Raw genomic sequence first — 18,549 nt, 5'->3', positions numbered from 1 at the left:
TAGGATAGAGACCACCATTTTATACATCACCTCATCCACTGGTGCACATAAAACTTGTTACCCTTCAACATGTGTTAATGGCTCCCTATTTCCTACAAAAAAAACGTTTATAGGAAAAGAGTCTCAACTGTATCCAGAAGCTACGGATAAAAGAATCCTAAAGGAAATTAATTTGGAAAATACTAAGAGTATAAATGCATATACTCAGACATAAAAGACCAGAGCTTATCCTCTGAAAGTTCAATTTATTGGGAAAGCACCTCTACATGGATTCCTTACGAGGCAATATGTACAAACTATAGCTGAAGGAAAATTTGATACATTGACACACAAACAGCCGCCAAGTACAGAAATCAACTCCTCTACTTGCAATACATTTTTAGTATGTGAAACTAAAAGCAGACAACTACAGCACAAATGTTCTGAACGCTTTGATGCTCTTCGGTATTTACTGAAATAGTCCTTGGCAAAAAAAAAAAAATCAAATGAAGAATCATTTTATGAGCAGACAGAAAAGCACTTAAGAAAAACTCAGTGAGAACAGAGTTTCTTCAAGTTCAAAGCCATTTTCTTTTGGTGTTTAGCTTTAATAAAGTGGGTTTTTTTTTCCTGTAACTCTGTATTCCAGGAACAGGGACCTAAAATTGTGTGTTGGTAAGATGATTCAGTCCTATTACGTGTTGAATCTATCATCTTCATATATACCTCCTTTTCTAGGAGACTGATCCGCTCGTCTTCTACAAAAGCTCTTTAATTCTCTTTACTTACCACCAACTCAATTTTATTTAGGCTTATTAATGAAATGATATCTCAACTGAAACAGACTACACATATTAGGTAAATTGTTTCTACAGAAGCGATCTGCAAAAATTTCTGTAATCTTACATGAACACGATTAATTAAGAAAAAATGAACTGCATGATTATCTTCTGCATTCTCACAAAAAAGTTCAAGTAATCCTTCCACAGAAGCTTTCCAAATGAAGGCGTTCATAAAGGGGAGTTTGAGTTCATTATCCTTTTCCTTTCATACATGAGATACTGTAAATATGTGTTCTGCTGTTGCAACCAAGTGATGTATCAGACTGTGGTTTTAATGAAGTCTAGTACAGAAATCGGCTTGCTTTGGTTTGTTTTTTTCTTTTACGTACTGAGCAGAATTCAGAGTGGCAAATACACAAAGGACATCAATTTAAACTGAGTCATATAAATGTATGTAATCCACAGAGATGTAAAACACACGGTGGTTTTGCCAGGAAGGGAATGACTGAAGACATCCCTTACCGTTGACAGTGATCTGTCCAGTGGTTTGAGGAACACCAACAAGAGTTACCGGATAGAGACCAGACTCCGCAGGTAGAGAAAGGGCCGCAGGAAGAGATTCGAATTCTACTCCTGTTGTCAAGAGACCCTGAAAAAGTCGTATTACATAGATAAATCCATTTATGATATACACTTACATTTCTATGATATATACTTATATTTTAATCCCTTGCATTACATCACCCAAACTTTTATGATTTATTCCAATTTGCTCATAGCAGTTACTTTGGTTTTTAAGTCCCAATGACTGAAGCACGCATCTAGAATTATGGCAAGATTTGTATTCAACAGCGAGAGGTGTTCCAGGATCTGAGGTGGGAATTCTGTACGAAAAACTAATAAAAATTTATACCCAAGCAGAGTAAAAAGAATGAGTGATATAATCTGCATGGTGGTGTTTTGTACCTACGTTTAATTGTACCTGGGACCTTACTTATTTATTTGCTTATATTTTGGACAGTGGAAATCAAACATCAATAGCGGCTCTTGCTTAGCTTTAATTAAAGTTCCTGGCCAGAAAATATTTATCTATGGGGACAAAAAAATGTTAGTATTTACAGATAATAGAGCAAGTCTAGTTTTACTATCCAACCTAAACATCTCAGCAAGTTGGAACAAGGCATTCAGTTTGCTAAATCCATCCTCTATCAAGCCTGGATGCCTGCAGCTAGACTGTAGGATTTACTCCCTCAGTGTGTGTCAGAGAAATCTCTTAGCATCCTGAATTTTAAACATGGGACAAAATAAGAAACGAAGAAAAAAAAATTATTTAACAAACTTTTAAAGATGGCGTTACTGTCCTTAGTAGACTGGGGTTTTTTTAAGCTCAGTTAATGAATTTAAGTTGCTTGAATACAGAATGTACTGTTATACGTAAGAAATCTACTGCTGCAAAGCACGTAAGTCTAAGTTACCAACTGCTTTTCTATACATGCAGATTTTTATTTTTTAATAAGGATGCCACCCAAATATCTCCATCAATTAATGCAGTAAGTACAACCAGATCAAACCTCAACTCCATGAGGATGCTTCACAGGAACTCAAAACTCTACGAAAGAGGGAGACACTATTTTTGTCAAGACAGATGAAAAATCTCATGGTTTGAGCCACAGAAAACCACCAAGAGACTGAAGACTGAACAAGGAGTTTAAGAAGCAGCAACACTACCTTCACAGTGCCAGAATACCAGCATTGCTTTCCTTCGAAAACATTGACCATTGCCCCGGTTTTAATTCAATTGGGTTTTGAATGGCGCACCTCTAATGCTCACGTCAGCTGTAAAAGGCAGACTAGCCCTTTTCCGTTTCTAATTCTCAATTAGAAATTAGGAAAATTGATACTCCTATAACAAATACTTAAAGAAACGTAAATGGCACCACCGGAATTACCCAGCCAATGACTGAAACTTGACCTGTCACGTACGTTAAGTTTTAATGGTCTGATTTGCATTGAGACTAACCACCAGTGAGTCTTCTTTAAGCAATTCCTAGACATTAACCAAAATCAACCCAGCAGCAGTCAAAAACTGAACTAAATCAAAAGCCATTATCAGAATTTCGTCCCTCCTCAGAAGGCGGTGTGCCTTCTGGTAAGTTAACAACTAAAGAAATGCTTTGCACCTAAGATTTTTAACAGCAAAATCCTAAACTCACAGAAGCTTAAGAAAGCAAAACTGAACAGGTCTGTCAGGTTCTTGATTTCTCTTCTACTGAGCATGTGAAGTCATCAAGATTGTAACACACCCAAAAGCTAAAAAATCCTTCATTCCAGCAATTACTTCTTTGTAGACTGGACATTGTTGAGACAACGCCGTATTCAATCAAAGCTGTTCTTGCTTTGTGGAAAGGTGCCTTAGAGAACTCCATCCTTCTCTAATACGGCGCAAAATTCAATTTCATTGTTTCACTTGGGTTATAAGAAAATACTGTGTCAAACCCTCATTTCTACTGAATTTTAGTTTTCCCCCAGTTTCACATGGGGACTTCAGCTGTCAGAAACAATTCATAAAGAAGCAAGCAAAAACTAATTCCGTCTTCCTATACATTCACCACGCAGGGTATCAGAGCACTGATGCTTTTTGATTCCCACTTCAAAAACGCAAGCTTGGTCACTGCTTTGCAAATGGGTCCCTTCCTGTAGCTGGGAGCTTAAACCAGGCCTTGTTTGCACCTCTTAGTGAAATACTGCTCGCCGCATTTCAGAATAAGGAGATCAAAAGAATTATTGCAATAATTAGCAAATACAAACTAATTTTAGATATGATGCAACATAATTGTTTTTGCATGTGACTGAACATGGATCCTTACAGCGGGATCACCACACAGAAACGGGGTGAACATTCACACTTTAAGACTGACGAAGCCTCAGTCTTCATCATAATCATTCTGCTTTTTTGCTTTGGCTGAAGCAAATCGTAGAACATAAACAAAAGGTAAGCCCATAAACACTCCAAAACTCACTTTTAAAGCAGGTACAGAAGGCTTTGTGAGATTATTTCAGTCCCCAAGGCACTGTACTATCACTCGGCCAAATATTCACGTATCTTTGAATTATTCAGGATTGACCTCCGCTAAATACTTTCACCCAAGAACTTAAAGTCCTAAAAAAATCAATGACAAAAAAAAAAAAACAAGCCTCTGGTGTCTTGTTTAGTACCAACTGTAGCAAATGTAGATAAACTGAACTGACAGGGACTCCTAAATATTATCTAACACATCTCCTTACTCTGAAGCAGTGCCAACTCCACATTAATCATTCCCAGCACATTTATCTAGGGAGTTTTGGAATTTCCTTCAGCAGTTGTCTCTAAGAGGGGATTAGGTGACTCAATGCAGTGGTTTCTCCTCATACTACACTGAACTTCCCTTGTAACAATTAACACACATCATTATTTTTCGATTCCCAGCTAACCCCCCAATTTAGCCACTGTATCAAGTGCCTGTAAACACATACAAAACACTAAGAAATTACAATGCCACTGCAAAACCACAGTCAGGTGACTTTTCTGAAATATGGGAAGCTGCTCATTAAAACCTGGTCCTAATTAGTCAGGAGTTTTCATCTATGACACCAATGAGTTCTCTCATTGCAGGGAATTGAGGCCTGGAATGGACCAGAGCCAAATAACCCCACATTAAATAAAGATCACAACCATAGGGGGAATAAAAACAGGGAAATGAACAGAGAAAAATTAAATAAGTCATTGGTAATATTTCTAAAGGCTAATGGTCAAGGCTTAGGAAAAGCAATGATCACAACCCAGCTGTCAGAGAAAGCATCTTCCTCGCTGAAGGATTTAAACTGAGAATGTTAAGAGCAGACAAAATCCAGGCAAAAAAAAAAAAAATCAAGATAAATAGAGACAGTAATAGACAAAAAGGCATGTGAATGCATCTGGAGTACAATCGCCCAAAATATGCACGTGCTTATGGACAAGAAGGGAGAGTTACTATTAAAAGAAATTGCTAATATTAAAATTATTTAATAACGGTACAGAAAAAAAAAATTGCTATATCCAGTGTATGTTATTTCTTAACCCCTGAAATTAGATGAAAACGACAACCTTGGAACATGTTGATGACGGACACAGCATGTTGATCACCGGTAACTGCTAAAGCAAAATAAGTCCTCAGCACAAGGTATTTTTCTTATAATGCATTAGGAATGCATTCTCAGTCTACTACTTAGCCAAAAAAAAAAAAAAAACCAAACCAAACCAAAAAAAACCCATGAAAACGAAGAGATTTTCTAGAGAACAAACGCGATGCAAATGCCAAAACACCAGCATTAAGCATACGCTATGCCTGGACTAGAAATTAAAGCACCTCAGCGCATTATCACACAAAGGAGAATACAGCATTCGTTCCTCCCATTATGAGAGTTTTACTATTCAGTAAAACTTCAAGTTTTTAAAAGTAAAAGCTCATCAAAATGGAAAAAAACCAAACAATATAAACCTTAGCTAGACTTCAGAGTTCCAGACATGAACTGAAATCAAGATCCTTTCCCTTAAAACTTAACCCACACGAGTAAGTTTTAAAATACGATGACATATCTAGAATGTCTGAAAGACATTTTTAACGTTGCTCCTTGCTGGATAGCAGAATTCAGCAATATTTGCCCAACATTGCCCTCTGGTGCCTAAAAATTTTTTCGATTGACAGCAACAATCAAATCAAGACCGAAGTACTGTCATATCCTTTACCTAAACGTATCAGAAACAACACAACAAAAAAAAAAGGAAATAAATGACAGATTTCTTTTTCCTTGAGTCTTATACCTTCTTTCAAGTAATATTATTTAGTAAAAATGGCTCTTTCTGACCTTACGGAACAAGTTTACCTGTATACAAGGTTTTCTTCCAGGGTATATATGAATCACATAAGAAACCACCCCGATTTTACATTTCCTTGTATTCTTATAAAACTATTTAAGTTGCCTTAGGGTGAACATATGCATGCTATTATGACAGCATGCCTTTCAATCACTTCAAACCTCCATTTAGTTTTAGAGCAACAAAGCTACTTGTACGTCAATGGTACCTTTTGGGGATGCTGTTAAAACAACACGCACGTGTAACCGCTTTTTTTAGGCTTTACTTACCAGTCCTGAAATACAATCATTCTTTTTTTTAAAGTAACACTGCCATCAAAGTTAGTTTTTGTGCTGAACATACTTTACACAATGTTGTCAAACACTTTACATAAAAACTGCCAAGTATTTATTTCAAAGGAAATTTTCCCTACTATTTCTAATACGATTATTTTAGGCAGGCCTAGAAAACACCAAACATGACCATTTTTATCCTGCTCCCCCCTCGCCTTTTTTGTGTACATTCTTGCCCAATGTACTTTCAATTAAATGTGATCTACCGGTAAGTAAACATTCTTTCAAGCTGGCAGGAACAGCGTAAAGATGTGAACTCACTGAAGAGCAGTTCATGGAAACAATTCAAACGATCGTAAGCTGAGTTGTGGGACTGATTATACATAAAGATTTATCAAAATTTTAGATGGTATTTTGAAACCTCAATAGAGAGCTCTTGGCTAATAACACGGCTTTGAAGTTTACGAAAAAAATGTAACAGTCATTCTTATACCGTCATTAATCAAAGTATTATACTTAATTGTCTTCAAATATCTGCTTGCTCCAAAAAGAACTACAGAACAAAGACTTTCTTTTTGATTAATGAACTTTTAAATTACATATTTATTACTATATTTTACATACAGTAAAAAATTACATTACCCTCATGTTTGGGGGTAGTATTTTTTACTGTCTCCGTATTCATTTATTACAGTTTACACTGCTCTGTATATATTGTAGCCTTCTTAGAAGCACGGCTATATTTTCTACAATAAGTGCCGAAAATAAATGCTTTCACTCGATCATAGAATCATAGAATCATAGGGTTGGAAGGGACCTCTGGAGATCATCTAGTCCAATCCCCCTGCCAGAGCAGGGTCACCTACAGCAGGTTACACAGGAACACGTCCAGGTGGGTTTTGAATGTCTCCAGAGTTGAAGACTCCGCCACCTCTCTGGGCAGCCTGTTCCAGTGCTCTGCCACCCTCAGGGTAAAGAAGTTCCTCCTCATGTTTAGGTGGAACTTCCTATGTTCAAGTTTGTGCCCATTGCGTCTTGTCCTGTCCCTGGGCACCACTGAGAAGAGCCTGGCCCCATCCTCCTGACACCCACCCTTTAAGTATTTATAAGTGTTGATAAGGTCACCCCTCAGACGTCTTTTTTCCAGACTGAAGAGACCCAAATCCCTCAGCCTTTCTTCATAAGAGAGATGTTCCAGTCCCCTAATCATCTTGGTAGCCCTTTGCTGTACCCTCTCCAGCAGTTCCCTGTCCTTCTTGAACCGGGGAGCCCAGAACTGGACACAGTACTCCAGGTGCAGCCTCACCAAGGCAGAGTAGAGGGGGAGGATGACCTCCCTTGACCTGCTGGCCACACTCTTCTTGATGCACCTCAGGATGCCATTGGCCTTCTTGGCCACAAGGGCACATTGCTGACTCATGGTCATCCTGTTGTCCACCAGGACTCCCAGGTCTCTTTCCATTGAGCTGCTCTCCAGCAGGTCAGCCGCCAACCTGTACTGGTGCATGGGGTTGTTCCTCCCCAGGTGCAGCACCCTACACTGCTCAAAATTTTTCAGCTTTTTTTTTTTCTTGCCTTTAATACGAGACATGAGAAACAAAGAGAAAAAAGTAGTTAAAACCTTAGAAGACAATACACTTTGCAGTGCATCTTCACCTGCATTTTATTTTAATAGTAGATCTCACTAGACTGTACCATGATTCACTGCTTTAAATATTTGTCCCAAAATACAAAATAAATCTGTCAGAGATTTCCCAGAATTTTGGGGGGTGTTTTGAAGGCCTGAAATCTGAAAGTCATTTTTTCCTGGACAGAAAAAAGGCTTAGTGACTGCAGAAGAGACAGAGGCTAGGAGGGCTGGAGCCCCTCTGCTGTGAGGACAGGCTGAGAGAGCTGGGGTTGTTCAGCCTGGAGACGAGAAGGCTCCGGGGAGACCTTACAGCCCCTTCCAGTACCTAAAGGGGCTACAGGAGAGATGGCGAGGGACTCTTTGTCAGGGAGTGGAGCGATGGGATGAGGGTAACAGGTTTAAATTGAAAGGGGGGAGATTTAGGTTAGATATCAGGAAGAAATTCTTTATTCTGAGGGTGGTGAGGCACTGGAACAGGTTGCCCAGAGAAGCTGTGGCTGCCCCGTCCCTGGAGGTGTTCAAGGCCAGGCTGGATGGGGCTTGGAGCAGCCTGGTCTGGTGGGAGGCGTCCCTGCCCATGGCAGGGGGTGGAACGAGACGATCTCTAAGGTCCTTCCAAGCCAAACCACTCTGTGATTCTGTGCTTCCCACGGCTGAACAAGTCTATACAGAAATGAATATTCCCGGGTAAAAAAGTGGAATACACAGTTATTACAGCTGAACACCACATCTCCTGTTAACTTGGGCTCCACCACTAGCAAAAACGTTCTGTCCAATCCACTGCAGGCAGTTAGGCTCATTTTTGTCTCCCCCTCTCACTCTGTTGATTTAAGGTACCTGCTAAGTTTTATTAAAGCGCTTCCTCTGATCACCCCTATGATCTCTCCTGCTTCGCTTTATTTTTATTGACCAAAATACACAGTTGTTGGACCTGATCACCTCCATACTCCATGATTCAACTTTTTCATTTTCATTTTACAAACGCTATTGCACCTTTCACTGGATCAACCTTCTAACTATATGGACAAAAGAAAAACATGAAAGAGAAAAATACAGAACAGTAATACAGAAATGGGACACGCATGAAGAATAGATATTTAAATAGGGTCCTAAATCATGAATATGCATGACAGGGAATATACAGCAAGAACAACAAAGATGGGCAAAGAGCTTTGAGAACAATAAAATAAAACAACAAAAAAAAAATCAACTTTTCAGACAGGCTTATCATCTGATCAAAGTCTTGTCTCCACAGCCTCATGTCAAGTCTAAAAATTCAACTTCTTTTACTTAAGCATACCTCAATTAAACTACACATACTTAGCACGAATACTTCAAATAATGAAAAAAGCTAGAGAAGCCTTTCCATGGGGAATCATCCTCCTTAACAACTCCTGCTCAACACAAAGTTGTTGTTTACCATCACAACTTCCAGCCATAACAAACATAACATATTAGGAAAAGCATCACAAGAAAAGTCTGGATCGATGCTTCCAGCATTCATTTAACACAAAACGAGTAAGCTAACAGAACACCAAATCATAAACTGAAAGATGAGGGAAAGGGAAAAATTAGAAAAAAAGGAATAAGGCTATAGACACGCCTCACGAGGTTCAACAAGGCCAAGCGCAGGGTCCTGCACCTGGGTCAGGGCAACGCCTGATATCAATACAGGCTGGGGATGAAGGGATGGAGAGCAGCCCTGAGGAGAAGCTCAACATGAGCCAGCAACGTTCACCCGCAGCCCAGAGAGCCCCCCACATCCTGGGCTGCATGAAGAGAAGTGTGGCCAGCAAGATGAGGGAGGGGATTGTGCTGCTCTACTGTGCTCTTGTGAGACACCCCCTTGCAGTGCTGCATCCAGCTCTGGGGCTCCCAACATCAGAAGGACACAGACCTGTTGGACTGGGTCCAGAAGAGGTCACAAAGACGATCAGAGAAACAGAGAACCTCTGCTTTGAGGACAGGATGAGAGTTGGGGTTGTTCAGCCTGAAGAAGAGAAGGTTCCAGGGAGACCGTATTGTGGCCTTTCGACACTTAAAGGGGGCTGAAACATGGGGAGAAACTTTTTAGCTGGGCCTGTTGCAATAGGACAAGGGGTAATGGTTTTAAACTAAAAGATAGGAGATTCAGACGAGATAAAAGGAAGAAATGTTTTACGCTGAGGGTGCTGAAACACTGGCCCAGGTTGCCCAGGAAGGTGGTAGATGCCCCATCCCTGGAAACATTCCAGGTCAGGTTGGATGGGGCTCTGAGCAACCCGATCTAGTTGAAGATGTCCCTGCTCATTGCTGGAGGCTGGATTAGAGGCCTTTAAAGTCTGTTCCAACCCAATCTATTCTATGATTCTATTTCAGGACAGTTTGTTACATGTTGACGAACAGAGAACCATGAAAAGGGTGAAGAACAAAGGAAAGCAAGCAATGGAGAACTCCAAGAAGGACTGCCGGTCATCAGAAACAAGCTTGAACAATTAGTCATACTGCAAAAGTAAGGTGCTGAGTCAGACAGAAGGAAAAATGTCATGGGACAGAGAAGCTGAAGCTGCCACTAAATGACAGAAAAGGATACGCTTGCCATGAAAATGATTCTGTGAGGCTGAATAGTATGAAAGAACATGATACGTGATGAGAAGTCAGACAACAAGGGGGCATGCGGACTGCAAGCATGAGTACGTATCAATAATAAACCAAACTATTTTAAAATATTGAACAATGCTTTTAATTATTAAAATAAAAACAGAAGATTTTGTTCTTGTGATAAAGTAATAACTATTCCCAGATTCTAGAAGGCTCACAGATGAGACTGGAAAATCAGAACAACTTAGGCTGGAAGGAAATGCTAGAGGTCCTCTTGCCCAGCCCACTGCTCAAAACAGGGCTAACTTTGATGATTGTTTCGGTTTTTCACTGTCCTTTACACTTGAGTTTTGAAGATTTCTAAAGATGGAGAGGCCACTTGCTCTCTGGGCAACCAGTTCCAGTGTACGATCACCCTCATAATTGGAAAAGGGGAATTTTTTTATTAGGCAAGTTTTCCAGTGCTGCACCGTGTTCACTGACTCGCACCCTTACGCTGGGCACCTCTGAGAAGAGCCTGGCTCCATTTTCACTGCACCTTCCCATTTTGGGATCGAGGAAAGCGATAGGAATTACCCCAATATTCTTCTCCTCTACAAACTGAAGAGATGCAGCTCTTTGAACCTGTCCTCATCTGTCATACGCCTCAGCCTGCCTAGCATCTTGGTAACGCTGCTGGACCGACACCAGGATGTCAATATTTCTATTGTCCAGGGAGCTCAAAACTGGCCTCGGTTCTAAAGATATTGTCTCTCAAATGCCAAATCGAGGGGAATAATTACTTTTCTCGGCTTGCTGGCTACGGTCTTAGTACCACGGGCAAATCAAGCAAAATCAACTAATTTCTACCAACGAGATGACATTAGCGCAGAGCAGAATTTCTCAAAGCACTCTATTTATGGAGCACTGACTAAAGAATTATGTTAATCACTTCAATTATTTGTATCTAGTTTGCATGCCTGCTTCCTCTTATGCTTACCAATGAAACCGAAATTCAGTATTAATTCAAAGATCGAAACTTATCACGCTAACAGTAAAAAGAAGTATTCGCTACTACAATTAATTTGCTCAGGGAATGGAGGAAGTGCACATCTATGCAAACAACCGTATTCTGACTTCTTAAGTGTACGTAAGCGCTCATAAGAAATTTCCTCGTTAAAAAATTAAGAAGTTATCAAAACCTCCAGTTTTTTGAATATATAATTACGTCATTACTTACACAATACAAATTAGACTATAAATCACGATGTTCTTAAATAAATTAATTCCTACATAGAGTCCTTTCTAACGGGCAGCTTTACAATTACTTTTTCTATTCATTCCTAACAATTTGGAATACTTCTGTGAGGGTTAGATAAAACGCTGCTGAAGAAGCCAGCGTGTTAGCTTCCAAGAATGACTTTTATTACCTTTATTATGCCATAAGCACAACCTTTGGGCCTGTTCAGTTCCCATGGAAAAACGCTTTATAATACGTGGCATATTATCAGTAATTTAGGTCAAATTGTTTGACTAGCCACTGCAGTAGACCAATCAATAAAAAAACCACACAAAAATCCAGGGTAAATAAATATACGCTGATTCTCTTAGCTAAGAGAACAATGGGCTCTAAGAGACGGGATTTATTTTTTAAAGCAATAGTAAAGGTAAAAATATTTAACATAAAGGACGACACTGGATTAGGGCTGGGTGAAGATTAAGTCAGTTTGTTTGGTAGTTAGAGGACTTTTAACCTTTAAATGGGTAAAAATTGAAAAAGAAAAAAATCCTGCTGGTTGGCCTAAAGAGGGGAAAAAACTGACTTTGTTTCAGGATACACTGCAAGCAGTCGACTGAAGTCATAGAGGGCTTCAGCGTGATCCTTCTAACCTTACAATCTTCTCTGGTATTTTAGCCTTTTTTTCCTCCCTCCTGATCATTTCACCTTATGGTGGTTTCAAATAACGTGTATCCCTGGGAACAGCAGATCCATGAGCTGAAGCTTCTATGAGGAAACAAAGCTTCTCAGAACTAACTATTTTAATCCCTCAAATTTTTAAAAATGTGGTCAAAATGGGAATTTGAAAAGCTAGGACGAATGCAGATTTTTAAATTACAGCAGCAAGTATACACTAATTATTAGGTTTCGCTATATAATTAATACTTGAAAACCAGTATATGTAAATTATGTAGCATGAGTTCTAGTCAATGCAGAAAGGTACAGAATTGATTTACGGGTCACTAGCGGTAAAACATTTAAACACTCTGAATGGCACAGATTTTCATTTCAATACCTCATTACCAACGGATTTGAGAAAACTGACAGTACAGTACTGTTAAACTGAGGTCATACTGGCTTAAAACGATTTCTTTAGAAAACCATATTTGAAAGTTCAACTGAGAAATTTTTCAGAATACAGAATTAAAAGGGGAGATTTCGGAAGATACATACCATGTTTTCCACTCGGAGCTCAAAAGGCATAGGGTTGTACACCATCAACTGAACTTCACATACATCTCCCTGGACCCACTGGAAATCTACGTGAAACGATTACAGAATTAATGCAAGAATGACCTCGTCACAGTGTTATACAAAAGAAGCATCAGCTGAGCTGTCAGATCACCATATTATCTGTATGTTCTACACTAACACCTCTGTATAATCTTCAGAGCCCAAGTCCTGTTCAAGCGCAGTGTGGGACACAAGCTATAAATCACAGGCAAAGCAATGGCTTAAAGGACTGGAAGGTTTCATTAATACAGAAATAGTGCTCCAAAGCCCAGTGTGCCAACGTCGCATTGACAAAATTAACTCAGGCATCAATTCAAAACACTACTTTTAACACATCCTTAATGCTAAACACTTAAAGGCTTACATAGTTGGAGTTAGGTAGAGAGTATACATCGCCTTGGATAATTAAGGCCCAGATAAAAAGCAACCAGATAAGGAATGAACACAAGAGGAAGAAGGAAATTAAAAATAATCAAAACAAACCTTCCTATAGACATAGCTGATGATACGTAGTAAATACAAGATCATTCTAAATTAAGAAGGAAACAACTGCTCACCAGCAAGTGCCACCTTAGTTTCCTCCCACTAATTTTCTTTGGGAAACAGTAAATAGTTTGGGAGACGCCGTGGGAGGGGAAGATGACACTAGGATCTACAGATACAGATTTTTCTCACAAAATGGAGACTTAAGCAATAACACAAATTATTTAGTAACTTGTGAAATTGCTTAGGAAAGATGATGAACATAAATAGGTCAGGTAATAAGCTGTACTTCCCATTTGCATCTCCCTAACAAGTGACAGAGGTTCAACTTTAAAGACACTTCACCCTGCCAAATTAAAAATTTAAATTTTGGTTTGTTTTTCTTAATTTAAGGAGGTGAGAAGTTTATGGAAGTGACATCAGCAGCAGAGAGGCAAGTTCTGAGGAACTGTTCAATGCCAAAAGATTATTTTACATCAGCATTTCATAATCTTTTCAGTCCACAAGACCTTGTCTGCCTTCCAAACTCCTCATAGTTAACCACATTCAGCCAACGTTCAGGCTTAAAACTGAACGTGACACGATATACAAGCTTATATACTTCTCTGTACAAGCTGAGGACCTGCAGCCCAAATAAAAAAAGGTGGTTTAACTGTATTTGTCAAATAAATCATGACTACAACCTAATCTGTAACATACATGGATTAACTTTTACTAGTTTACTCAACAGTTTCAACATACTTTACTGATGCTTTTTTACCAGAATATTAGAAAGTGTAAAAAAAACAGGATTACTAATATTAAGACTGTAATTTACAATTGAAACCATCTGTACTCTAATTGTACATTCACAATCATTTACTATCTGATTACACTTTGCAAGTAATATTAGAGAGCTCAAGGGACATGTACTTAATGCAAATGTTTAACTCCAGTTAATGCCAGCGGAAATTAAAAACATACATTCAGAGATACTAACAGGTTATGTTACTATGAAACCTGAAAAGCAAAACCGATGATTAAAACAAAACCTTCAAAAGCCCATTGTATGAGGTGTTCTGTAAATTTCTTTTTATTTAACTGCTTATTAGTGCCCACGATGCCTTATGCATTCTGCAGTCCCCAAAAGAGCTGGTTCCTCCTCTGCAGAAGTACGTACGGAGCTTCAAAGGCATCTAAGCCCTGAAGCCCCATTATGGTTAACTACATCAACCTTGCAGGAGCGAAAGGAGGCACTTCAGTCCTTCTAAATTAATTTCCACATTATAACAACCACCACAAGAACGTCTTTTCTGAAAATGCTTGCAATGCAACCACAGAAAAAGTGATTCTGAATAAGTTAAGTTCCCAGAAAAACACGTTGGAAACTCTTGATCTCATCGAAGTATCTCTATGCAAACACAAACCATTAATTTGTCTGATCCTTTAATCTGCCTTTTCTCCACAAAAGAAAGGATTCCAGGCTCTTCTCTTCATTTTTACAGATTTGATCCCTCCTTCAGTGCAGAATTACTCCCTGAACTGCCTCTTTACGATAGTACTGTAACTGTGGGAAGCCGAGGCTGGCATAGATACTGACATGTATATCTACCGATGGCAACTGATAGGAAGTTTTGGCAGAGTACAAAACCCACGAGCAAGATGGACAGGGAGAAGCCACACCAGCAGCACACAGTAAAAGCCACAAAAGGAAGCACCAAGTGCTAGCAGCAGGTGACTCTCTGCTGAAAGCCACCAAGGCACACGTTTGCCAGCCAGGTTTGCAGTCAGCGGCAGTTTGCTGCTTGCCAGGAGTCAAGATCTGGGATGTCACAGAGAGATGACTGCAACAGCTGGTTAAAAGCAGACACTACTGTCCCCTGCTTCTTTTCCATGTGGGCACCAATGACATTGCAGAGCAAGACCTGGGCAAGATCAAGAAGGACTTCAGAGCCTTGGAGGCCCAAGTAATGGGTAGAGGCATCCAAGTGATTTTCTTCTCTGCCTTGCCAGTCAGAGATGGGGGTGCAGGCAGAAGTTGGCACATCATGCAGATCAATATACGGCTTCACGGCTGGTGTTGTCTCTAGGGCTTTGGTTTCTACGATCACAGGAAGCCCTTCAACAAATACAGCCTTTTGGAGAGGACCCACCCACCCATAGGAAGCAGGAGAATCTTCACCAGCAGATTGGCTGGCTTGTCAATCTTGCTTTAAACTAAAGAACCTGGGGGGTAGTGTCCACAGCTGTGACAAGTGCAAGGTCCTGCACCCAGGCTGACATAACCAGAGAGCCCAGTACAGGCCAGGATCTCTGTATGGCTGGGGAGCAACTTTGCTGGAAGGGACCTGCGGGTCCTGGTGGACAACCAGCTGAACAGGAGTCAGCAGTGCGCAGCTGCAGCAGCAAAGACAAACCAGAAAGTGGGCTGCAACCACCGGGGCATTGCTAGCAAAGACAGAGATGTGATCATTCCACTCTACTCAGCCCTTGTCAGGCTGCACCTGGAGTACTGGGTCCAGTCTGGTCCCCCCAGTTCAAGAAACCACAGACGAACTGGAGAGGGTCCAAAGGAGTGCCATCAAGATGATCAAGGGGCTGGAGAAACTGCCCAATGAGGAAAGACTGAAGGAGTTCAGGCTCAGGGAGGATCTCATCATAGTGTTCCAGCACTTAAAGGGTGGCTACAAAGAGGACAGAGGCCCTCTTCTCACAAGGAGTCAGCATGGAGAAGGCAAGGGACAATCGGTACAAGTTGTACCAGCACAGGTTTCATCGCAATGTAAGAGAGAATTTTCTTTACAATGAGAACAATCATTCACTGGAACAGCCTCCCCAGGGACGGGGTGGACTCCACATTACTGGAGCTTTGCACTATGCAACTGGACAGGGTGCTAGATGATCTGACCCAGGCTCCCTTTCCCGTGAAATGGGATCTTTCGACTTCCCTTCCAACCTGAGCTGTTGTATGACTCTATTATTTATTTGCAGGGTGGTACTACATATACATATACACATATTACACACACATATATATACACATACTACATATATATATATACACACACACATATATATACACATACTACATATAGTCTTCTCCTTCCCACAGGAAAACATGACTAGTCCCTACAACCACCAAAAAAGACACTCCCACTTCTTGAAATCTCACTATCTGCCTCTGGTTTCCTTTCCAGAAGGTCACTAACCCATGTAAAAGCTGCCAGGGCAACCTACAGAATTGCTTCCTTGGGGGGAAAGCTTTTGAAAGGAAAGGTGACATCAGGTTACACAGTCCTAGGTAAAAAGTTATATTTATATCATCTAATATAGATATGACATTAGTTGACAGATTTACTAATGGAACGATGTTATACAGTCTTGCTGCTTTAGACTATCAGCACTTTAAAATAAAAAACATTTTATGTCAAAAAAAAAAATCAATGGGTTTGTTTCTTATGACCAGCATAATATTAAAGCAATTTAACCAGAATATAATTATCTCATTTCTTGATTCCAATCGGAAAAGCTTATCAGGCTGAAAGCTGAAAACATTTCCCCAAGACTTTCTAAAGGGTTTGTTTCCCTTTGGCTCGTCAGCAGTACTTGACTTCCTTTGCTGTAACAATAGTTTAACCAAAATGCGGCTTACATGTTTCCACGTAATTCATTTGTTATTGTTGTTGGTTTTAATTAGTTACATGTCATTAAAATATTCTCATTAGTTTCAAAGTTTATTAAATTCCCCAGCTGATCGCAAAGGAAGTATCTGGGTTTGTTTTGTCTGTTCTTTTGTTCGCAAAACTCTGAATGAAACGTTACAGGCTTTCACAAGTGAATGCACTGTGCAGGTACTTCAAAAGACAAATGCTTTACAGGATCACGAGCAGTTCTGACACTTCCTTAGGCTAAATAAATCTAAAAGGAGAAATTACCCTGTATAATGTAAAACTCCTATGGTGCACACAGCACATAAACAAATCCTAACTGGAAGTGTTTAAAACAAAAAAAATGCAGGTTCCTTTTGTGTTCATCAAGGAACAAGAATTCTCCACAATACAACTGTTTGACGAGACTAGCAATAAGGTTTATTTAAATGAAAAAAAAAAAAAAAAACATGACAAGGTATACCTAAGAGATTAAACATTGAAAATTTAACTGTGATTAATTTTTAAACAAAATTATTAAGGGGAATAATACAAGCTATTTTCCAAAGATATATTTCTTTAAGGAGAAAGCACTTTAAGATGTTCCCACACGTCTACATTTTTAAAATTTCTTACCCTTTACTTAATTCTTATTTCTTATTCATTTTTTTAGTTTCTTATCCTTTAGCTTTTGAAATCAGAGTAGTACCGCAGCAGAGTAGCACTGAACCTTGTCCAACCAAACTGACAGATAATAATCCATACCTCCGCATATCTCCTCATTCCTCATGTTTCAATTACTTATTGAAACTACACATCATAAAACAAACCAGAAAACGTGCGTGTTCTTCTCAAGGTGAGGGATATCATCTTAATCATCATCAGGGGGCCACAACGCAGACGGGTGACCCCGCTCTGGCAGGGGGTTGGACTAGATGATCTCCAGAGGTCCCTTCCAACCCCGACCATTCTGTGATTCCGTGACAGGTTAAGACCAACATTTTGGTTGGCCTCGATGATCTGAAAGGTCCCTTCCAACCTAGACAATTCCGTGATTCTATGAACATCTAATCTAGAAGATTGTGTGGAAAAAAGCCTGCGGCCTCACAAGATAGAATGAAGAAACTGTACAGAGATTCTCTGAGTACTGGCTCTGCCGCCCAGGAACAATCCAGATGGACAAACCAAGCGGTTGTTGCACTGCTGGAGAAAATTAATTTTAACAGTAGGTGAAAGAGGACGGTCGGAAGGGTAAAAAAGGAGACAAGAATGGTGGAGTCCCAGAGAGCGATGCAATATGCTACAATACAGATACCCTACCCCAAACAAGAGAAACGGAGAACAGGGGAACTGGAAAGCTTTCCCCATCTCTCTCAGGTGCATTCACGCTGGGAAGGGGCGGGAAGCAGGGGACGGAAAATGAAGTTGAGGTGCTGGGGAACACACACGCTCGTCCTACTCAAAAGTTTCTGCTCTGACTTGTTCCTGACCTACCTACTTGAAGAATTAGTTGGAGCCACTACTGACGACGACTTGCTAAACGCTTAGTATTTTACAATTCAAAATATGATAAGGAAAATTTAACAAACCTCGATGACATTTCAAAGTACTATTTTCCTACTTTTTTCTGGTGATTACACAGTACTGAAGCCAGTAACACAAGGAGCCAAATTAAGATAAAAACCATTCTGCAAATTTCTGTATTCAAGTTTTTGCAATCAGTTCTATTCCATAGTCGCACAAGTCAATTTTGTGCTGACGCTAATGATTATGTTAAAGATTTTCACGCATGTGATACGCACAAAAGCAACA

The 18,549-nt window shown here is 39.9% G+C and overlaps 1 protein-coding gene across 4 annotated transcripts in view; it reads right to left on the bottom strand.

Moving 5' to 3' along the window:
• Positions 1–18,549, bottom strand: part of TRAPPC9 (trafficking protein particle complex subunit 9) — a 538,771-nt gene that overhangs the window by 458,623 nt on the left and 61,599 nt on the right. For all 4 annotated transcript variants that reach the window (XM_054191250.1, XM_054191249.1, XM_054191251.1 and 1 more), the window contains 2 exons: positions 12,569–12,654; positions 1,284–1,410 (listed from right to left, as the gene is read on the bottom strand). In XM_054191250.1, the coding sequence (XP_054047225.1) occupies positions 1,284–1,410; positions 12,569–12,654 (213 nt within the window). The remainder of the gene's footprint in view (positions 1–1,283; positions 1,411–12,568; positions 12,655–18,549) is intronic.

The sequence above is a fragment of the Rissa tridactyla genome, chromosome 2 (genome assembly GCF_028500815.1).
Source record: "Rissa tridactyla isolate bRisTri1 chromosome 2, bRisTri1.patW.cur.20221130, whole genome shotgun sequence".
In the NCBI taxonomy this organism is placed as follows: Eukaryota; Metazoa; Chordata; class Aves; order Charadriiformes; family Laridae; genus Rissa; species Rissa tridactyla.
The sequence above is the reverse complement of the archived record's forward strand: the minus strand, read 5'-3'. Positions and strand labels throughout refer to the sequence as shown.